Here is a 22,041-nt window from a genome sequence, read left to right on the forward strand (position 1 = left end):
ACCAGGAAAATAATCAGGGTCAGTGAAGTTTTTAATACAGTCTGTGTTAACAAGACTAGATGTCATTAGTATCTCGCATCCTGTGAACAGCCCACATAAAATGAATTGGTTTCAGCACAGTTGGCAAAAGCTACCGATTCCCACATTCAGAATAAAAAACCCAAATACGAACACCAAAATTAACTCATTGTCTTTATTGCCACTTAAAATAACCCATGAAAAAAGAATGGCACCGCAGACACCTCTTCCTCAATTAATAATTTTCTGGGGGATTCTGAGGTGCTTTTGTGGGTCAGTGTGTACGACTTCACCTCAAGCTGCAAGTTTCATCTCTTACTGAAAACCTGGCTGCACTTTTCCCTACATCCTTTTCTTTAGGCACTTTGTTTCTTGGACGCCACTCAGTCATTACATGGTCCTGGAAGATTGGTCATACATGACCACAGAAAAAGAAGCTTATCAGAGAAGCTATTTATGACTGTGCGTGTCCGCTCCTTGAGTTAACATAAATAAATCAGCTCCTCATTCCTAAGTATTGAACTTCCACAAGAATCTCTAAGGAGCTCGGAACCAAAACAGGAATTAGCAGCCCAGCTCTTTTGAAGTTTTTGGCCTTGGTCCCTACTTGCTCATTAGCTTGGGCAATGCTTACTGACTCCCTGGACTCTTACAGAGCATTCTTCCATTGCATTACTGATTCCTTGCTGTTTTCCCCCCTAAACATAACATTAGGGACGATCATTATTTATTTCTATGTGGAAATCAAATCAGCGGATCTTTCCCACAAGGACTGAATTCACGCAAGGTACAGGAAGAGAAGAAAAAGAATAAACCAGTATGTATTTATATATCACATTTCTTTGCGGAGCTTTCTAAACAGACAGTGGAAATCATCAGTATTTCTACATCATATACAGTTTTGACCTGTCAATCATATCCATATTTCTAAGCTTACCTTGTCAAGGAAGGTGGGGCGGTCCATGGAAGACTCTTTGGAGATTGGTGGTGGGCGGCAGCCAAGGGGTTTGGTGACCATTCCATTATAGTCGGTCACTCCCATTCCACGCTTGTCCATTTCCACCTTCTTTTCCAGCAGAGCACCTTTACAGAAAGCAAAGAAATACATTGAAAAACAAAGGTGATACAAAGAGAGTGAATTTGTCAAAACCCCCAAAACCAACACACAAGCAACTATTTCTACATCTGTTACAAATCACTCCCGTTTAAACAGAAAACTGCACATTTTGCTTCTGAAAGCACTAAAACCTACACAATCCTGCTGGTCTTGAGAGTAACCCACAGAAGTATCTTGCATTAATAAATAAATAAATGAATAAATAAATAAATAAATAAATAAATGTTATCCTGTTGAACTGGATAAGACCAAACTCCAGAATCATGAATGCTTTGTGAGTTGCATTAATGGAAAAAAAAAAATTTAGTTACACAGCTACTTACTCATGGCCTGATCGAGATTCATATTGTTGCTCTTCAAGGCCTCTTCCGCTGGCTCTCTCTGTTAACAATAAGGATTAAGTTAAAAGAAAAAGTAATCGTGCTTATACGACTTCAGAGCAAACTGAGAAAACAGATACGCCTCTTAAATACTGGATTTAATATTTACTAAGTGGCACAAATTATGTTTATACATGCTTTTTTCTGCTTTTATCAGTTCCCACAAAGAGCCAGTTGTTTCAGTTTGTCAAATAAGTAACAGTTGTACAAGGTCAAGTCATACGCATCTTCTATGAAATTACTTCCTATTTTCTGTGGTTAACTTAAGTATCATTACTATACGCCTCTCTTAGCAAACAATCAAATAAAAAACCCCAGCATACAGCTATATTCTAATTCCATCTGTTTAATAAGGAAATAGGGAACAGAAAAATTATTACTGAAGTTCAAAGTAACACCTGTTGTTAGAAAACTCAGAACTTCAAAAAGTTCTATAAATGTCAAGTGAAGTATGTCAGCAAGTAATCTCAAAGAGCATTCTATTAACTTATGGTACACTTCTGAAATTAAGGAAAATGTCTAAATGCAGATAACAGAACTAATTCCCTGCAAAGAGGAAGAGTAATGATCTTTTTGTAGCTACAGCCTGAAACATCAGAAACAGAACTGCAAGCTACAAAAGCTAAGCCACAGATGAGCTGCAACACGAACACTACTCACAGGGAAGCCCATGTCTGTGAGCTGTTTTATCAGACGATTCATGATCCAGGCCTCATCTTGCTTGCTAGATGTCTTCATGCCCTGAGTAAGGAAGTGGGAAAATTCCATTAACGGTCTGTTTTCCATAAGCATACTAGTGATGCGTAGAACAAATATGTGACCAGTTTCCCCTCTCAATACTACTGTAAACTGATGAGTACAGATATTTATAATGTATACAGGAACCTTACAAACAAAATAACTACGATTCCCTTTCCCTACGGAGCATATGAATTTTGTCTCAGTTGAACAGCTGTTGAATGTACTATTTACTATTTGATTTGCTGACCAATGAATTAAAGCTACCTTTAAAATTTTCACCTTAAGTCTTGGCAGAAAAACATGATGAAATAACAAATTCTGAAACGTATAACACTTCCTGAAAAACATCCCCCAAAAATGACTTAAAAATAAGCAAGAATGCTTAAATAAACACCTTTAAAAGAGCTCTGTGTAGCTTTTCTCTTGCAAAATCCTTAAGTAAGTAGCCTTCAGTTCAGTTCTTCAGAAATTACCAAGATACAAGTGCACATTTGTTTTGGGGTGCGGACAGGACAGAAAAATGGCCATACTTGATCAAATGATTGGCCTAATTACAATGGTTAATGGAATAACAAACTAATTGGCTAAATGCGATCCTAACTCCTTTAATTCATGGGCTGGCCTTGTCCTGAAATAAAGACTGTGCAATGGAAAACATCCTAACATAATTGTATATGTTTTTGGTTCAGTGTGGCATTAATACAAATTTATTTTGTTCTCATAACAGTACACACCTTAAAATTATCTATTTGTTCTTTGGAAGTAGAAAGACCACTGAACTGAAGCTGCCCCGCTTCATCACAGACTACACACTGGACCACTGAACTGAAGCTGCACCGCTTCATCATAGACTACAGTTTGCTTTTCTATCACCAAAGAAAGCGTCTGAAAGCTCCCCTTATGCTTTTTGTGTTTGCTTCTGTGAACGTGTTATTATTTCTTCAGAATACATGGAGGCTTATAAAGCTTACAGAAAACAAAAACAACAACAACAGACCTCCCTGAAGCATCAGACATGCTAAAAGTCAAATATTTTCCACTTTCCCCTGGAAACAAGGTAGGCTATACTTGAATCATTTATTACTGGAACAGTCAGGCTATGTTTGTGTTCAGGTGTCAGAGGCCTAATTTAAGACTTCAGGCGTAATGCAGTATGTTGGGCCTAATAAGTAGCAGCTTTTACTCCATTTGCTGGCAAAATGGTACATAAATCCACTTCCCACTATCACTAGCTTCATTTTCACCACTCATAAGGAAATAGATTTTCATTCCCTCCAAAGTAGTAACACTAGGAAGAAAATTTGTAACAACTGATGCTAGAAATGCTACCCTGTAATTCTACTGATTTCTACAGATTTATTTTTGTCCTTATTTTGTCTTATTTTTGTCCTACCTTTTGAAGTCCTTTCTTCGGGGCATTCCCCCAGGAATTACAGGAGGAGCTGCTCTCTTGAGAAGCAGTATTATTCCACATATCTCCTTCTTCATCTTCCCACTGACTAGTACTGAGATTCACTTCATCCCCACCACTGCCCCAGCCTTCTTGCATAGATTTTGAAGCTGGAGGGAGGGGAGAGAAGAAAATCAGATCACTCAGTGTGCTGCAAATTTTACAGAAACATCTATTTATGCCATATGTGGTACACTAACATCTGAGTATTTTCAAGAGATACAGAGGTTCATCAAAATAGCTTATTTGGCATTAAACTATAAGGACTCCTTTCCTTGAGGCTAGCAAAAAAGAAAAATATTCTAAAAACTGTCGGAGAAGAAAAAGTCCAGCAACAGCAGGTCTTCCTTCTCCTGAGCAAGTAAGATCTGTGGTCATTCAAGTCTCCTGAGGAACAAGGCACTAGAAGTATGACCACATCGATGACATACAGTTTTGCTTTCAATGAATCTCACCATTTTAGCTGCCGTATTCTTCCTGATGAGCAAAACCGAATTTCAAGGCTACTAGAAGGCAGAATCAAACTCATTCAGATCTCAGAAGAATGGGCTCTGAAAGGAGTGGGCGGGCTAAAAGGAACACTTCACGTCAACTGCCGAGGTTGTGCTGCCTCATTCTGTTCTGCTCAAAGATGGGATAACACATCTTGAGACCTCTCACCGCTCTTTTTAGGCTTTCCGGGACTTGCGATTCTCTCTCAGTATGGTATTTTGCAGGAGTGGAGCTGAACGAGCACCACAGCCAAAACTTCTAAAAAAGCACCGTACCCTCCAGCGTACTGGGAGACGGAAGGTTTTTATCAAGTGGCATTAGTTAGGAGTCTCAAAGCAGTAAGTAGCTCGGTACGTTCGTGAACCTGTGGAGTTTTAATAGCTGAAGAAAAGATCCACTTCCCTCAGTTTTCACAGAGTACTGAAGTTTTGACTAGTTATTCTCAGGTGTTTCTTTTTCTACCAAAATCAATCCTATCCTGACTGAGTTCAGTTGCTTCTCCTCCTGATACAGGCTTCTTTTAAGGACATATAGGGATAAGCGCTATTCACATTTTTCTGCAGTTTTGCAGTTTCCTATTTCTTTGCAATTTATAAGGTACTGCTCTCAAAGTACACAAAAATACCATCAGGAACACACTTAAATCTTCTGGGCAAATGCACTGAATTCATATTTCTAAATGCGTTACTGTGAGAGAGAATTTGGTGTCTGGAATCTCAAAGTCTTCAGGCAGATTCTCTATTTTTTGAAAATGAAATAAATAAGAGAGCCTCTGATTTAAATGCACAGAAAATCAGAATAAAGTCCTGCCTAGAAATACTGGTAGAAGCAAGCACATTCCCCCTTATTTCCCTGACCACTTATCACAGCGACGTCCACACGCGTACCTGGTTTGCACAGTGCTGGGGCAGCAGCTGGAGCGTTTGTTCTTCCGTATGTCCCTGCTGGCTCGGCAGGATTATCTCCCCACCCTGTACCACTGCTGGGGGGTTTCCCCCATGCCGAAGTGCCATTATCAACTGCAGCAGAAGGGGAGGACGGCTCTCCCCAAGAAGCTTCGGTCTTCGTGTGGACAGTAGGCATTTCGCCCCAGCCTGCTGAAGCGAGGAAAAGAGGAAAGGTTTATTTCGTCAACCATTTTGAAGATACTTTATTAGTCTCTGTCTGGGAAGAGCATGAACCAAGAAGCAGACCAAGTGACTCTAACTAAGCATATTTAAAAGAAAAAAAAAAAAACAAAAACCAACCACCCTTGGATTTGGTCTCAAAAGTCTTTTTTCTTAATTGACTACCGAGGCAAACTTGTTAAGACCGAGATCATTTTTCAACACAGCCAGGAGCAGTCACGCTGCCGTGCAAGGACTAGACCTCACCTGAAGGGAGCAGGTGTTTCAAAAGTCACTTCTCAGAGCAGACCAAACAGGGATGATGACCTGTGCCAACCACTGCTCGGCTAGGACAACACATGCAGCAGTGGGTGCACTGATGAGACCAAGACCCAAGTTTGAGCTGGACCTTGCTCAAATGAAAGACTTTTAGCAATTGTAATGCCTCTTAACTATTTACAAGTTACCAAATCTCTTTTTCCCATGCCCTGTGAGTAAGTTAGATATCTGCTTGTGTTATCACCTTCAATGTTCATTGATTATATGCACTGAAATCAGTCCTTAAACCTTTTATTAAAGGCTCATGGTTGAGTGTGTCCCCTATACACCCCTTTCATCACTGAGGCACTAGATTATAATCCATATGATTTTTACGGCCCACCTAGACGTGAGTGGAAATAGAACCTATAGCACAGACACAAGGAAAGGCAGCCAGAAGCCACTGTTTTCCAACACAGTATTTATTTTAACTCATTGAAAGATGTAAGCTACTATTAAGAAATGTCTTCAGCCTGGCTTGAATCTAATGCGCTTAAATCCATGTGACACTGATTTTATTACCGAAGTTGAATATGCCAAGAACTGTCACGTCGCTTTTGAGTCCTGAAGAGCAACACAGAAAAAGCTTAAATTGGATTTTAAATTACAATTACCTCTAAGAAAGGTTGATTTTGAAGTTATTTGCCTCTTCCTTTTTTTTTTTTTTTTTAATACACAGGAGTTCCGCTTTTTCGTTGAACAACAGCACTCGATAAAAATGTTTTTAAAGTTGTTTCCTCCCCCAAAACAATATATAATGTAGACAGAATGGCTTCCTGCTCCTCATGGAAGGCTAGTTTGTTATAGCAAATTTTCCAGAAAGACAGGTTTTGATCATACATGGATTTCAAGCTATTTTTTTAAATATAGAAATGAGACATAGATAACAGGCAAGAAAATAAAGTTCTTACATTTACCTCATTTCCGCACCAACAGATACCCAAGGAAGGTAGACAACGCCAAGGAAGTCATTTAAGTAAACGGACTAAGCAATAGCGTTTCATCAAGCAACATGTTTGTGTTTGCTCGAAGTCTTTGCAGGACTTAACTGATTTCACCAGAAATTCTGCTACTAGAAGCCACAGGCAATGTAGGCCACCAATAATATTTTGGCCATGAGTTAGCAAACGATGGAAAAATTTCCTTTCCAAAAGATGGACTCATATCTGTCCATCACTCTAATATCACTGTATTATATGTTCAGCTTCCATTTCTTAAAGCAATTGCAGCTCTCCTAGTGTGTACGACACAAAGCATGGTCAAACTAAGCTTACGCGGTCAGGAACACATAGAAAGCTCTTTTGCTACCAGTGAGCTTCACAGCGTTTAAAAAAAAAAAAAATACTCCTGACAAAAACTAAAATTTCATTGCCTCTCATGCTATACCAATTCTCAATCTGAGTTATGCTAATAATAATTAAAAAAAAAAGTCTTTCCTATGAATTTGCAATTGATTTTTAAATTTGAAATAAAAATATTATGTTCTAAGCTGTATCGACCAAACTTGAATTTCCAGTTAATTTTAAGGTAGATACAAAAGATAACCACGCATAGGCACACACATCAATGTATGTAACCTGCACCACTGCTAACACAACAATTTCCTTGGTGTTTTGCCTAAAATCCTGATTTAACATTGCTGCTTGTATCTTTCAGTCATTTCATTCAAGCAGCACTTTATTTGAATTTCTTTCTCACTGCTCAGGAGGCAACCTTGTCACACAACTGCATGTATTTATTTTAATTACACTGGCATCTGAAAGAGATTAACTGCACACAAATGAAAGAAAAAACCAAGGCATCTCTGAAGTACCAACTCGACTACAAAGGCAGAGAGTGCAGAATAGTGGTATTTCTCTGTATTCTTGTAAACTACACTGGAAACTGTACGTAACTCAACTCACAAAATCAACCTTAAAACAATTCATAAACCGAAGCCGTAAAGTGTACTAGTTTGTGGAATAAAAAAATACAAGGACCTGGACCTTTTGTTGCTCTTTACTGTAACTTCAATAGCGTCGATTAAAGACCGCAGATGTGTAATGCCAAGTTATTTTTGCCTGAAGTGCACCGAACAGTAAATATTATGGGATTACAAATAACAAGATAGCCTTTGCTCAGATAATACTTGTAACTACATAAAAACAAACACAATGCATTAAAATAAACATTTTCAAAAGATTCTTGACAGATCAAATTCAATTCAGGAAATTAGTAAATAAAAACTGAAGGCTGCTGGAGAAACACCTTATAAACCGCAAATATTAACCTCTGCACAAATTCTAGCGTATTTATCAGTCATGAATCCGTCTTTTTCCTGCAAGATAAGCACCTGCTTTCTTAATCTTACTATCTCTGTGCCACCTTTACATGACTCTGTACGACTGCTCCGTTTCAGGAACTGCAAAAGGTGTGCGAGGCTGATGCAGGTAGCAGCAAATATATTTGCTTTGCATTCGCCAAAGAAGTTCCTTTTTTTAAAAAAGGCTTTTCCTTGACTTTTAGTACGATTCGTTTTTCAGACACAGGTGGACGATTAGTTCAGCCGGAGGCTGTACGCCGTCCTAAGGCCCCCTCCGACAGGCCGGTGCAAACAGCTTGCCTCCGGCGCTGTGACGCCTTCCAGCACTACACAGCTCGCAATAAAGGCAGCCTGCAAACTGCGCTGCAGAGGGTTGAGCGAATGCACGAAACGACTTCTAAAGTTTCTTTATACAGCTGTTTGGAAGGATAACACCTTCAGAGCGGCCTGAGATCTGAAAAAAAGTCACCCGTTTCCAAAAATTCTGCTCAGAGAAAATTTCTGATTTTCTTTACGAAAAAAATATGTATCTAGACTTTCCTGAGAAAAAGCTCCATGCTTTAAAAAAAAAAACCAGACAGATCTGGATGAATGTTGTTTTTAAACAGAGTAAGCTCTGTTAAAGGGTTCTTTGGCAGGAAAGTGAGGTTTTAATGCTGAAATTTTTAAACACTTAGAATTACAAGAAACAAAAAGATCACAGTGAGTAATAAATATGGTCACATTGGCAGTTTGTTCTACAGAAAAAAAAAACATAATTAACATTGGGCCCCAGCCAACAGGAAATCCTCAAGGGAAAGCGAAATGTTAACTAAGCTATGGCAGGATACAGTTGTTTTCCCTCAAAATAACCCTATAGCCATTTGGATGACAGAAATTGTTTTCCTTGAAGTTGTTTGGTTTGTGATAAACACCAGAGGGTATGACTACAATACAGGCAAACCGAAACACTAGGACCTTATGTAGATGGAAAAGGAAGAGATTACGGAGCAAAACGAGATTACTTACTAAATATTCTAGCTAGTTAGTCTGAGAATATGGAAAAGAAATAAGCTATAAGAGTGTGTGTGTTCGGGGCGGGGGGGGGGGGGGGGAGGTTATTAGTTTCAAGAGTCACTCGTGAGCCTTGACCTTTCACGTCTTAATTTTCTGAAAGGTTTTCCTCTCCCCGCAGCGGAGCTCGGGACCTACTTACACCGCTCAGCACCAGGAGAGCTGGCAGCTCGGCACAAGCCGTACTTACGGAGCTGGCTTTCAGCAGTGACATCACCCTTGAGCAGAAGCAGAGGAGAGGCTTCTCCGAATCACCTGGCTGCAGCCCAGAACTCACTTGTCAGAGGGCTGAGTGCACACTACAGGATTTTAGGTTTTTCCACGAGTATCTTAACGAAGCTCCACATTGATCTAGTTTCAAATCCTCTCTAATGAAAATTCAAGGTATGGAAAGTGCATTACTCTTGCATTCTCTGCATCACGCAAATGACACATTAGGAATGATATATAAGTTGCCACTGAGACAATGGTATCAGATCATAAAAGAAATAGCAAGAAGAGGGCTTCACAGCTTTCACAATTTAGATCTGGTTCAGATTTTTAAAATTTCAATTACTTACTCTCTAGGAACTCCAGAGACTTTAATTCTCAATATAAAATCTCCATAGATAAATCCACATTATCTTTTGCTAGTTCCTTCCTTCAGAGGGAAAGCTGACCAGTGCAATCCTGCCAGTCTCTACCTATCTAACACGAAATAACAGGCTCACTTCTGAGCATCGGGAGGAAAGCTCTGCCGCTCTTCAGGATCCAGGAACCTCTCTCTTTTGCTCATTCCCCTATTTGCAAAACCTTTTCTCGCTCCTCATTCTCCTTGTATGAAACTTGGAAGAGTTAAAAGTGTTAGTAAGAATTACGCGCAAGTAGTTTAGATTAAAACTTAATCTAAATCAAAACCACTAGCTCTTTGCTTGTTTTTCCAAGTAACTCACAAGTGATTTGGGAGGAAGTTCCCAAAACCAGAAAGGAGTATATTTATCATATTATCTATCTCACTTTGTTTTTACAATACAAAAAGAAAACTCCTTGGAGCATTTTCATCAAGTGTGTACCAACATCTGTTTCCCATCACTAGGTTTTAAGATCTCTATTCAAGGAATTTGAGGACTTCTGGGGATGGGTGACAACTTGAACAACAAGACTGCAACTTGCCCTTCATTTCTAAACTTACGTAGTATAAACTTAAAACCCAAAGGGGATAGCTGCTCCTTGGTGAACAGTTAACTAGTGCTGTACAGCAGTATAAAAATCCATCTCTTTGCTTTGAGCATGCGTGTGCCATCTTACAACTGCACCACAGGCTTCCTTACTGGCACAGGAAGAGAACGCAGGATTTGCTATTCTTGATGTTCCCTGAATAATGGTAAATGATAAAGATGACGGGCGAAGCCCATCTTGATCCATGCAGAAGTTAAACTGCCAATGTTAACACCGTGGTTCCACAGTTGGAAGACTGTACGTGAGCACTTACCAGTGCCCTATGGCTCAGCCTTTAATTATACGTAACTGTGTGTTTTTCACGGAACTATTGCGCATGGAAAAGAACCGTTAGATCGAATTTGGTTGTGGATTACAGGAGATTGCTGGGATCCTAGTCTCACCTATTGTACAAGTTGAAAACGCCGAGCTGATGGGACAGGGAACTGCAGTAGGAAAAAACAAAGTTAAACGGTACTGCAACAAACTATAAGCCTATGTCTGCCTGCGTCATAGAAATGCCACTGATTACTTCAGTCTCATTTTGCATATGTCCCAGATGAGACGTTATTTATAAATGTTTTTAAGTCTGTGTAAATTTCAATATAGATCAACAGGATATTGTTGTAAAGCTGCTAAGTACTATAAAAGTGCTAAAAATCAGCTCGTTCTTTAAAAAGTGTAGCCTTTATAGTTGTACTTATGTATGCATCTGTGAGCGTATGTAAGCAAAAACACACAGAGAAAGCATAACTTACGCAGGCTTGATCACATCAGATTTTAAGAATAGTATCAAATTGTATTTAAATTGTCCTCGTTATTATTATTTGATTTATCTTCTTTCTCGTCTGTTATCTTAAGTATATCTGAGGGGGTTGTTTTTGCTTTAATACCTCAGATGCTTTCTAATGAACATTTTGGCAAGATATTCAATACTGTCATTTTAACATAGTCATGGGGCATCCTGAGCACATCACTGCACATTAATAAGCAGCTCTCTGACCGTATCAGCAGATTCCTTGGAAGGAATCTCCCTTTCCCAGTTGTGCTACTATCTATTTCCAGAGGAATCAGTATAGATTAAAACCAATTTTTAAATGCCATTTTCAAAATCTGACGGATTCAGAACACTAAATTTTCCTCTGTAAGGCATTAAGATTATTTGAATAGCATTAACAATACGTCACTGCAGGTGAACAATTTTACAAGCATAGATGTAATCATCCAAAAATCACTTTAATGTTTAAAAAAAAAAAAAAACCCAAAGCAAAAAAAACCCCAACTCTTCAGTGACAGACATCTCTAATACAATTCAGCAATTTCAACTGTCTATTTCACGGGTGAAGTTTCAAATATGGGTGAAGTGGGTTTAAGGCAAATCAAGAATTATTGATCAAATATGTTGGATTGACCACTTTTAAACTTGTTTAAAGACTTCTCCTTCTGGATCACATGTCACTATTAAAACGGATACCCTCCACTGTTAAATATTGAACTAAAGTAGGAACATGAGAGTACTTTTATACAGATGTTACAATAAGTCTGAATTATTTCAAAACATCAGAAAGAGAAAAAAAGTGACAGAAATGAAGAAGTGAAAATAGATCCCACTTGGAGATAAGCACAACTAAAAAGTCAATATTTACCACGACCAAGACAAAATAAAAACTTAGAGGAGACAACATCAGATGGAAGAATTTCAAATAGAACTGCAAGATTAGATTTATTCTGAGAAGTCTGGGGGTCAGCATATACAATAGGGCTCCGAGTAATTTTAAACAACTCTGCTCTCTCAAGGCATTTTTTCTTTTCCCCCCCCCCATTTTAATTCCTTCCTGCTTGTCAACAACAGTACCGTGTCTTTATTTTTAAAAATTCCTATTTTTTTTTTTTTCAGACATAGAATACCTAAAAACTTGTGATTGGAACTCGGCTTATGTCAGAACACATTTTCCTAGTCACCCTGAATATTGACATCTTTAACCAATCCAGCCTTATGAGAATCACATAGAAGTCCAGGATGCTACCTACGCTTGAGATCTAAAGTACAGGTGAAAACCACTTCTTCATAAAAAACGATAAACAGAAGACACAGAAACAGCAACAGTCTAGATTCATGCAATTGTTAAAAATAAAATGTATCTGTTGCCAAGAGATACAGTTTTGTAGAAAAGAAACAGAGGCACAGTGTCTAAACAAGAACAAAGACTGAAAAATAGGAACAGAAGACAAATGAAAGGAAAAAGGTTAGCAAAAAAACCCAAACCCACCAATGCCGGAATTAAAAGAAGCTGCTAACATAAGGTATTGTCTCACTGTGGAAGACCTGAAGAAACAAATACAGACCAATAGTCTAAGGCTCTAGCGTTTTCTTCACCAGATTCTTTTTTAAGCTTTTCTTACATTCATTGTGCGGCCAGCAAAATTCCTCTCAAGTTTTTTTTAAAAAAAATTATTGCAAAAAACTGCATGACACGTGCAGTCAGCTGGTCTCACCTTGGATGTGCAGTTTTCTAGACTCCGGACCTGTGCAAGCATGTCTGAGCTATTCTCAGATACATCACTTCAGCACTGACGAAAAGATTACAGAGGCCAAGAGAATATAGAAAGAGGAAAATATCACCATGCCCGAGCGAGGGCCCAACACCTTCCTTGTAATTCTTTCCAGATTTTTTTTTTTTTAATACTTGGAATTCAGAAGAAGAATAAATATGTAAGTCTATACGTCAGGTTCTACAGGTCTCGCCAAGACAAGACGTTAATACTGCTTCAGGGCAAATGGATAAGTTTCTGGTATGACATAAATACTGGATTTACGTCTTTAATGTGCGACTACGCACTGATCAGGTCAGTTAACAGTCAGCGTTATTGGTATTGGCATAATATGTCTTACCTTGTATACTGCCTTAGTTAAAGAAATAAAATTAAAAGGCCTACCTTCTCTGCCTGGATACTTATACTCAGGTGAAAACCTGACAAATGGAGGACAGAGTATTCAAAGATAAAGATGCAAAGATTTCCCTTTATAAAATCAGTGCAAGCGGCCCCACTAGGTCCGCAGAGCTTGAGCAATGCTGACTTCAATTTTAAGAGGAGAACTTGCCTTAACAATTTCCTGAAAGCTCTCTCTCCACATACGGGTTAAACATCCCTTTTTATATCAGAGCCCCGTTAGCTTATCTGTGGATTTCACAGCCCATCCTCCAGATCAGCAAGTTTTCAACTGGTTAACAGACCAGTTGGGAACTTCTGGGGAAAGAACGAACTAGCTGCTTTTTCGATGCTAGTAAACATGACATAATCAATCAAATTTAGGTCCCCATATTCTACATCTGTTTGAAAAAACTCAGTAAATTGTTAAGCTATACTCAAAATGAATAAAGGTAAAACATCAAGCAGATCTGACTTTTTAAAACTATTGTTAATAATTCACTTTATGTACTCAAAAGTTGCGCTTCACTATCAGGAAGTTACATGTTTATTCCTCCAAAAAATAAAGGGGCTATATGAAAAGTAGATTTAAATTCTTTACGTTTTACCTCTGTTTCAAAAGAAAATAGAATGATTTTCATACCTGGACCAAGCAGCGGGGACCGGTTCGGCTGGGCACTTGACTGGTGCGATGGCTGAGGTTCAACCATGTTTGTGTTGATAATGGTGCTAGTGGTGGTGGTATTGGTTGCGGTACTGCTCTGAATTATAGGATTATTTCTATCCCACATGTTTACAGTCTTGTTGTTGTTGTAATTTGGGTCGCCCCAAGCTGAGGTACCATCATCGATTTCCATCTTGCGGCGAATGGACGGTGGAGATGGCTCTTCCCAGCCAGTTGCCTCACAGTTCTCTTTTTGTTTGGCTGGCACTGGCCCACCAACCCACCCTGACCCCGTCTGTTTGACAGAAGCAGCTCCTCCCCAGTTACTCACGTTGTTGTCCTGGGGTTTATTAGCCCAATTTTGTTGGGGGCCTGGTTTTAAAGATTCCCCCCAACTTGTACCTGTATTAGCCTTGCTGTTTGTGCCATTTCCCCACCCACTGGTCCCAGACCTTGTGGAATCATTCCAACCAGACCCTGATCTATTGTCAGAATCCCATCCAGATCCATTCTTCTTCCCATCACCCAAGTGTCCAGGAACAGATGATGAATCTGCCCACTCTCCACCTCCCGAAGTCCAGCTCGGATTTGATTTCTGTCCATCTCCCCAGTTTTGAGATTTGGGTTTCTGAGGTTCACCCCAGGTAGGTGATTTGTCCTCCTGATTTGCGGTCCCACTCCAAGCGTGGCCGCTTTTGGCAGCAGCAGCATTATTAACAGTAGTAGAGCTTGCTGACTCTCCCCATCCCCCTGGGCCATTTGGTGCTTTGTTGTTACTGTCTCCCCAACCTGTATTTGTTGGAACAGCTGCAGGTGGAGAGTTGACCCACCCAGATACTGAAGAGGTATTTGTGCTGTTCATGATGGACCCATCGTTCTTCCCCCCTGAGTTTGAAGACTGAGTAGCTGCACAACCCCAGGCCTCTGTTCCATTGTCATTCTTTCGTTCGGACCTTGGGGACTCTTCAAATTCCCAGGCAGTGTTTTGCTTTACAGGGGTCTGTCCCCACCCTGTATTGGACAGGACCCTGGGGTCAAGGTCATTTCTTGGCAACTGAACTTGCCCTTGGTCTATCATCCCTTTGTCTCTCCTCCTGCCTTCTGCAGCTCCCTCCCTCCCACTACTGCCCTCATTTTGACTTCCGCTGCTGTCATTACTTCCTTCGCTAGCTGTGGTGCCAGATGCCGCAGCTTTGGCCCAAGAGTTCATTTGTTCACTGCCCTGCTGCATGGCAGGGTTCGGACTGGTAACACTAGAGCTATCCCACCCTGTTGATCCTTTCCCATTGATGTCACTATTGGAATGCTGGTTTGAGGGCTTGCCCCATTCACCATTTACACCATTGCTGGTGTTGCGGTTGGGGTGGCCCCAAGCTCCAGAATGCATACTACCAACACCACTGTTGCCGCTGCCCCTGCCCCACGCTAGTACCCCAGGACCAGAAGGAGGCCCTGAATCCCATGCACTTGCTCCGTTCCCTTCCTTTTGCACAGCGCTGCTGGATCCATTTTGTTTAGCACTTAATGCTGAGTTCACAGTGTCTCCATTCCCCTGACTGAACCCAGAATTGCTGTTTCCTGTGGCAGGATTACCTGGGGACATCCCCCACACTGAACTGCCCATTCCTTCACCATTGCCCCCACTGACTTGAGAAACAGATGTTCCATTAGCACCAGGAAGGCCTTGCAGGTGGGGCGGGATGATGGCCCCCATACCAACAGCCATCCCCCAGTTCGGCAGTCCATTTGTCTGCATTGCATTGATAGGGTTTGGTGAAGAGTTCATGGGGTTAGTGTTATTTGGTCCATCAGTGTTAAGGTTCTGAGGTTGTACGCTGAAAGACACATTCTGAGAAGTGGACGTTTGTGGTTCTGTGCTCTCTTGCGGCAGCAAGTTTCCCCAGGCACCTAAGGTGCCTGTTGGGTTCCCATTCTGGTTGCCCATGTTCTGACCTATGGCACTGACTGGACTGCAAATACTGGAAGGGTTGCCTGCTCCCACAGTTCCTTCATGTCCAAGTACAGGCCAGGCAGCTGGATTGGCATTAGGGTTAAGGTTAAGATTAATGCCAGCATTTGAGTTGGAAGCACCCCAGCAGTTTTGACTTCTACCATCTCCAATCATGTTGTCCATCTTTCCATCCCCACCGCTGGCAGAGCAGTGAGCTAGGCCAGAGCTGGAGCCTGCAGCCACACCCCACACTCTGGCTGAGTTTCCATTACCGTTTGCTCCACCAGCTCCAAGGGCACTCTGGTTAGAAGTGCTTTGGACGAGTGCTCCATTGGCGCCATTATTGCCATTAGTTTTCTTTGTATGTCCAGTGAAGTTGCCTTGGGCACTCCCTGTAGCCATGCTACTGTTCTCTGAGCCACAGTTGGAGGCAGAGTCAGTGTCTGTAGTACATTCTGAGGCAGATTCAGTCTCAGCTCCTGTAATGGAAGGCCACGCTTCCTTGTCAGTCCTGTCTATTATCACTTTATCCCAGCTGCAGTTGCCGTCACTCCGGAAAGTGGGCTGCTGTCCCCAGTGGGAATTTTCATAATGGTCTCCCAATCCGCTGTGACTGAGATCTGAAAGGATCCAACAAGGTTAAAAATGAGTCCACTGTTCCAAGCACTCCGAAAATACTCTGTTAAGTACTATTTTACAGTCTAACACTGCACTCAAATTCAAAATTATGCTAAAACATATTGGAGTACATTGTTTGAAGTGATACAGCAGTTTTCCTCACAGTAAAGTACCATGCTCATACTTATGCTTTTTAATCTGGCAAAACTCTCATTTAAAATAGTGAGTGTATTCTGCTTTAATACAGAGCAATAAAAATATTTTGCATCTCTTGGTACACTAGCAAAAATAAAAAAAAGGTAATAAATATGGATAGCAAATACATTAATCAACAGGAAAAATCTAAAAAATAAAACTGAAGAAATGCTCTAGGAGATCTATGAGACTGTTATTTATTTTGACTCAATTAATTTTCATTCTTCAGCAAAGTACCATACAAGATTATCCAATAAAAAATGCAAAACGTCCACCTGCCATTGCTTATTACACACACAGTCACATCACCATCACCACACTAAGTTCATACTTCATTTAGGTTTTTTTCAATCCTACCTGTACATAAAGAAACAAATATTGACAGCTGTCTTAACTATTCTGTGTCAATCATACACGTAAGCACCATTAGTCTTTCTTACTTTTTGCAGAGAACGTAGGCTTTCCTAAATAGTAGCCAGTTTTGTCAAGGAACTGAGCTTTCAAATGATTTAAAAGCTTCAAATGATTTTTTTTTAAATGGGGCTTAAACATTCTTCATAAATTGCAAATACAGTCTCATTTTTCCCCCAAGCCAAAGAAAATAAATGTTACCTTGTAAAGATACTCAGAATGTAGTTTTCTCACAGCACCTCCCACATCTTTAAACATATAAGCTAATCCAAAAATTTAACCAAAAGCTCTTGATCATCTAGCTGCTTGCTAGAGTACCAAATTTAACAAACTGAAAGACATAACACTTTTCCTGCTAAGGCAATTCGAGCTTACTTCAGATTATGAGGTTGAAGCTTTTACTTTACATTCTGATTGCTCTGCACAAGAGAGTTTTAGTACAAATTACTCCTTTTTTTTTTTCTTCTGATAGAATTTTTTTTGCAAATAATTCAGTCGGATCCTAGGGATACGGACTAGAGGCAACATGCAGCACAGTTCCTCTAACTGGTTGCCTGAATAAGGCAGAAAACGACGCATATATGCAACTTACAAATTTTGAATATCAATTATTTTTACTTGCTGTAACCCTGCAGAAACACGACTTTTTTTTTTTAAAGGCTCAATCATTCTAGATTAGATTTGAGTAAAATGCAAGAACTATTTTATGAGGAAGACGTACGCAAGTCTCCTCAATGAGCTGTTGATAGTGGATGCCTAATATACATGAATTTAAATCACAAATATTTCGGTGTGATTAGCTCTTCTTTAATTGCCTCCAGTTAAAAGAATTCCAATACTACGAAAAATTTCTTCCAAGAAAAGAGCTCTCTCTCTTAAATCAAGTGTAGTCATTCACACATTTCACCTGTTGCTTTGCAAGCATTTGGTGAGAGGAGCGATCACTCAGGTCCCTGATGAAGATTGTAACGATGAAAAAGAACCACTCCAAACCAGGATAGTCTCTCTGTATCTCCCCCCCACCCTTTTTTTTCTTTTTTTTAAATCCTTAGGTGCTCTGCTTCTTCAAAGGTCTGAATTCTCTGACTAAACCTTCAAGTTCAGTATTCTCCTGCAACTTTTACTTTTGAAGAAGTGTCAACATGACAGTCTAAGACAGCCACAAGCTGCTAGCTAGCTTAGGATGGGCTGGGCCAGAGGTGGACACCAGAGACCTTCAAGTATCTCAGATTCGAGAGCTCCAAACTCCTCTGTTCAGGCAGAGCTTGACTAGTAGCTCATCTGTCTAACTGTCATTCAATGATACTTTTGGAAGAGAAAAATTACTGTATACTAGGATTTGCATTTGAAACCTCGTAATATAGACAGAAACACCATGATTCCAACCCGCATGCCATATGAGTCAGAAAGCAACTAAAAGCTCATATGTTAACTTGAAAGTATTTGTATAATGGAGTTCCCAAAAGTCAAACTGAATTTCAACTAAGTACTATGTCAAATCTGAAGATTTACGACCAGAGGTGAGAAGCGATGGGAGATACGAACAGAATGTTCAGATGAATATGGGAAAGAATTGATAGGACCTCCCAAAATGCAACTTTTAAATTAATGTATTTAAATTAATTGAAGCAAAAGTAGGAATGTTAAAGACAGGTAGGCAGAACAGTGCTAGCTCATCGCCTGTCTACCTAATCCTGATCCTGGGAAAAGCCTAGTGTTTCACAGAAAGAGCAAAATAATTGAGATTTTTATGACAGATCCAAAAGAGACTATAATATGAAAGTAGCAACTCAGATGTATCTGGACTCTTTCTCCTATACACAATGGCTAGAAAGGAAGAAAGCATCGTGTTATTCCCAGACAAAGCTGACTAGGGATACTGCATGTCTGCAACGTTGCCAGAGCTAAAGGAAGAGGCTGAACATTTACCTGATAATGCAGGTTTGCTGTGCAGGTGTTAAACAGAGACCAGAATCTTAGATAAGACCCAGAAGGTGAAAGGAAGCCAGTGAAATGACTTAAAAGGGATCGACAGGGTCAGAAAAACGAGCCAAGCAGCATTATCAGCAGAGTAGAAATAACAAAGGAAAAAAGCTGCAGTAGTCAAGGCCAGAAGATAAGAAGTTGAGGTAACCAAGGAATCAGATAAGAGGAGTTATGTGAGGTTTTTTTTCAACACTGTGGGTGGTGAGATTCGGCAGTACATTTCAGACATGCCAGAAAGATTTAAAAGTGGCTTGAAATACATGGTTTCAATAAGAAGGTCTCGTCAAAGCTGAAACCCAAGCTACGTCTGTGAGTGCCTGGGAGAAGGATGGTGCTGCCCAAGGCAAGTGAGAGTGTCTGCCGAGGGCAGGTTTGCAAAGAAAGATCAAGAGCACAGTGCAAGGTGACGTTTCTGTACTTACAAAGATGACACAAAGACCAACAAGATGAGGTGAAAGGAAATTGCTTGTTTAATCGGTTTTTTTTTTACAAAAATTATAGTTAAAGCCCTGTTCAAGGATGAAAGCATTTAAAGAGAGAAGGTAAAGGGAAGTGGAGGGAACGGAAGACGACGAAGACTAAACAGAGCTTTGGAAAATTCCTGAGAGTAGGGAGCAAAATGATTCATTAAAAGAGATACTAAGATTTTGAAGAACAAACAGAGAAACAAACCAAAAAAATGCATGAGAGGGATGCTTTCGGAGGGATTGCAAATCAGTAGATATTCCCTTTTAGGTATCACTGTTATAGTTGCTTTTACTGAGATTCACATACACTCCCTCAATAACCGTTGACTACTCTCAAAGTGATTGCCTTGATAAGGGTTAAAATAAATCTGTGAGATGACATAAGATATGAAAGTACTTCTTTTAATAAGATTGTACCTGTCCTGTACGTTCCCTGTTCCGTGGCGACAGGGTGGTCAGTGGTATCAGGCTGGCAGCTTTCACAAGTAATACATTTAAAAAAATTAACAATCTAACAAAAGCTAAATCCAAATCCTTCTGGTATAACAGGAACAGCAGTAGGATTGTCAGGTTAAAAAAAATAATAAAATATGAAAGAAAGAAACACACTCAAAAAAAGATGGTTTCTTGGAGATTTAGGACAGAAACTGTTCCCAAAAGCTACTTCAGTAACCAGCTTCTTAAAGCGTCTGACTTGAGCTTCTGGATTACAGCAACAAATCTCAAAAATGACTGTGAAAACCTGATGGTGGTTACCGCTTATCTGACGACCTGCCTGAGCAGACGACTTGCAAGAGCTCTTCTGAAGTAGCAGCCTTCCTCTAGTCTCGCACTGGAAGATTTTTTCAGAGCCACACAAATATTTTGTCGTGTCCGAACAGTTACTGGCACGACTAGCTCCAACACCAGAACGCTGCTGCTATAAAAGCAGAAGTAACAGGACAGATGAGAGTCACACGAAGAGAGTGGAAAACAATTCACAAAATAAACACACAAGCACCAAATCTGTGACTGTAGTCCTGGAGAAAGATAACAGTCGGAGTGCAGATACTGATGCTGAAGGAGTCATTTTTCTATTCTTGTCTCTAGAAGCAAATAAACAAAGGACATTTTTCCATTTTCTCTACACTTCTCTTTTCCTAGAGAATACATAACTAAACAGTGGCACTGAGTCCTACTTAATCTCCGAGGATTTAAAATATATAGGCACAATAATGACAGGAATTTCTTTTTTATATGATTGAATCGAGGGATTTCTCCTTCCCCCCCTTTTTTTTTTTTAAACAGAATTTCTCTCTAACTCTCTAAGAAACCAGCCCTTCCTAAACATTGCCAATATTTTCTTCTGTTTTGTTTTCAAAGCTGTTAGACTGAAATGGGAAAACCATTAAAAATAGCAGTTCCTGAGAATTGGTTCCCTGTTCGTTCATCTGCACGGACCAGAAGCAAGGCACTGCGGTCTTTCAGAAACATTTCTGTCTTTCCCCTGTGAACTGAATAAAGATTTTAAACACAGCATCAGGAACAGGAACCCCAGGTGCTGTATGCTAGCCGCTCTTTGCACCAGCAAGCCACAACAGTGAACCTGACTTTTAAAGTAGTATTTTGTATATTTTGTGTTTGCAAAGCATCTTTCATAACACAGCGTTCACTTGAAGAGCAAAAATGTCTTCAGCAATCGGGAAGGAAAAAAAAAAAAAATCAACATAAACACCCAACTTTTGTCAAATTGCAACCATTCTGGATACCTGAAAAACTCACAGCTTTGATCAGTGTTAGCAATAAGAATTATTTACAATATCCTTATTAGGGAGAGGGAAAATTACTGGTATTGTTAAATACTGCAGTCAATACGCTTAACAAACTTTGATTCAGTACTTACTAAAAATAGAAACCATTTCTGCCCGTGTCCCATAAATAGTATGAATAATTAGTTGTAACAACAGTTTGATGTTTACACAGATTACAAACATAAGCTACAAAAGTGAAATGTGAGAAGCTGCTGTATGGATCGCTGAAATAATTATTGAAAGAATACTTTGCCTGCACAAGCAGCTTATCCAAAACTTAGATCCACCTTTGCAAACACGGTTTACAGTAATGTTTCTTTTCATTTTTATTCAGCGGAGCCCAAAATAACTGTATCTTCACAACTCCAACTACTGTAATTAGTTTGAACTGTGCACAGTAAAATTAGGCATCCTCAGCTATAACGTAGCATGCAGCTAATTTACGAACCAAAGTATGCAGAGGGTGTGAAATGGCAAAGCCCGGGATAAATATTTAATGAGAATCGTATTATTAATAAAGTTTTGTTTATCCATTTTTAAATCAAATCTAATAGAGACTCCTTCTCTTTATTACTGGTTTTATTTTTCAATTCATTTTAGTTGGCATAACAACAACTAGATTCATTGGCTCGTTTTGTCCTGCCCGAATGACACGTTACAGACCGTGCTGTTCGTTGCTTTGACATGCACAAGAGAGAAATATCCTAGAGGCTCGCGACCGTCCTACGGGGGCTTTAAATTGTCACACAAAGTTTAAAGACTCCGAGTACGCAGGTTAAACATAAAGACAAATTACTGCCTCCCCCCAAAAGAAAAAGTTCCATTTCCAATTCAAGTCAACACGAGCCGAGCTT

General features: G+C 39.8%; 1 protein-coding gene across 12 annotated transcripts in view; it reads right to left on the reverse strand.

Annotated features, from left to right (window-relative positions):
• TNRC6C (trinucleotide repeat containing adaptor 6C) overlaps nt 1–22,041 on the reverse strand; it is a 357,433-nt gene that overhangs the window by 28,208 nt on the left and 307,184 nt on the right. For 9 of the 12 annotated variants that reach the window (XM_068914208.1, XM_068914209.1, XM_068914215.1 and 6 more), the window contains 6 exons: nt 13,749–16,340; nt 5,086–5,295; nt 3,650–3,816; nt 2,176–2,256; nt 1,459–1,516; nt 956–1,101 (listed from right to left, as the gene is read on the reverse strand). In XM_068914208.1, the coding sequence (XP_068770309.1) occupies nt 956–1,101; nt 1,459–1,516; nt 2,176–2,256; nt 3,650–3,816; nt 5,086–5,295; nt 13,749–16,340 (3,254 nt within the window). The remainder of the gene's footprint in view (nt 1–955; nt 1,102–1,458; nt 1,517–2,175; nt 2,257–3,649; nt 3,817–5,085; nt 5,296–13,748; nt 16,341–22,041) is intronic. The other 3 variants (XM_068914213.1, XM_068914211.1, XM_068914206.1) reach the window with 1 other exon arrangement.

Source organism: Struthio camelus, chromosome 19 (assembly GCF_040807025.1).
Source record: "Struthio camelus isolate bStrCam1 chromosome 19, bStrCam1.hap1, whole genome shotgun sequence".
NCBI classification, from domain to species: domain Eukaryota; kingdom Metazoa; phylum Chordata; class Aves; order Struthioniformes; family Struthionidae; genus Struthio; species Struthio camelus.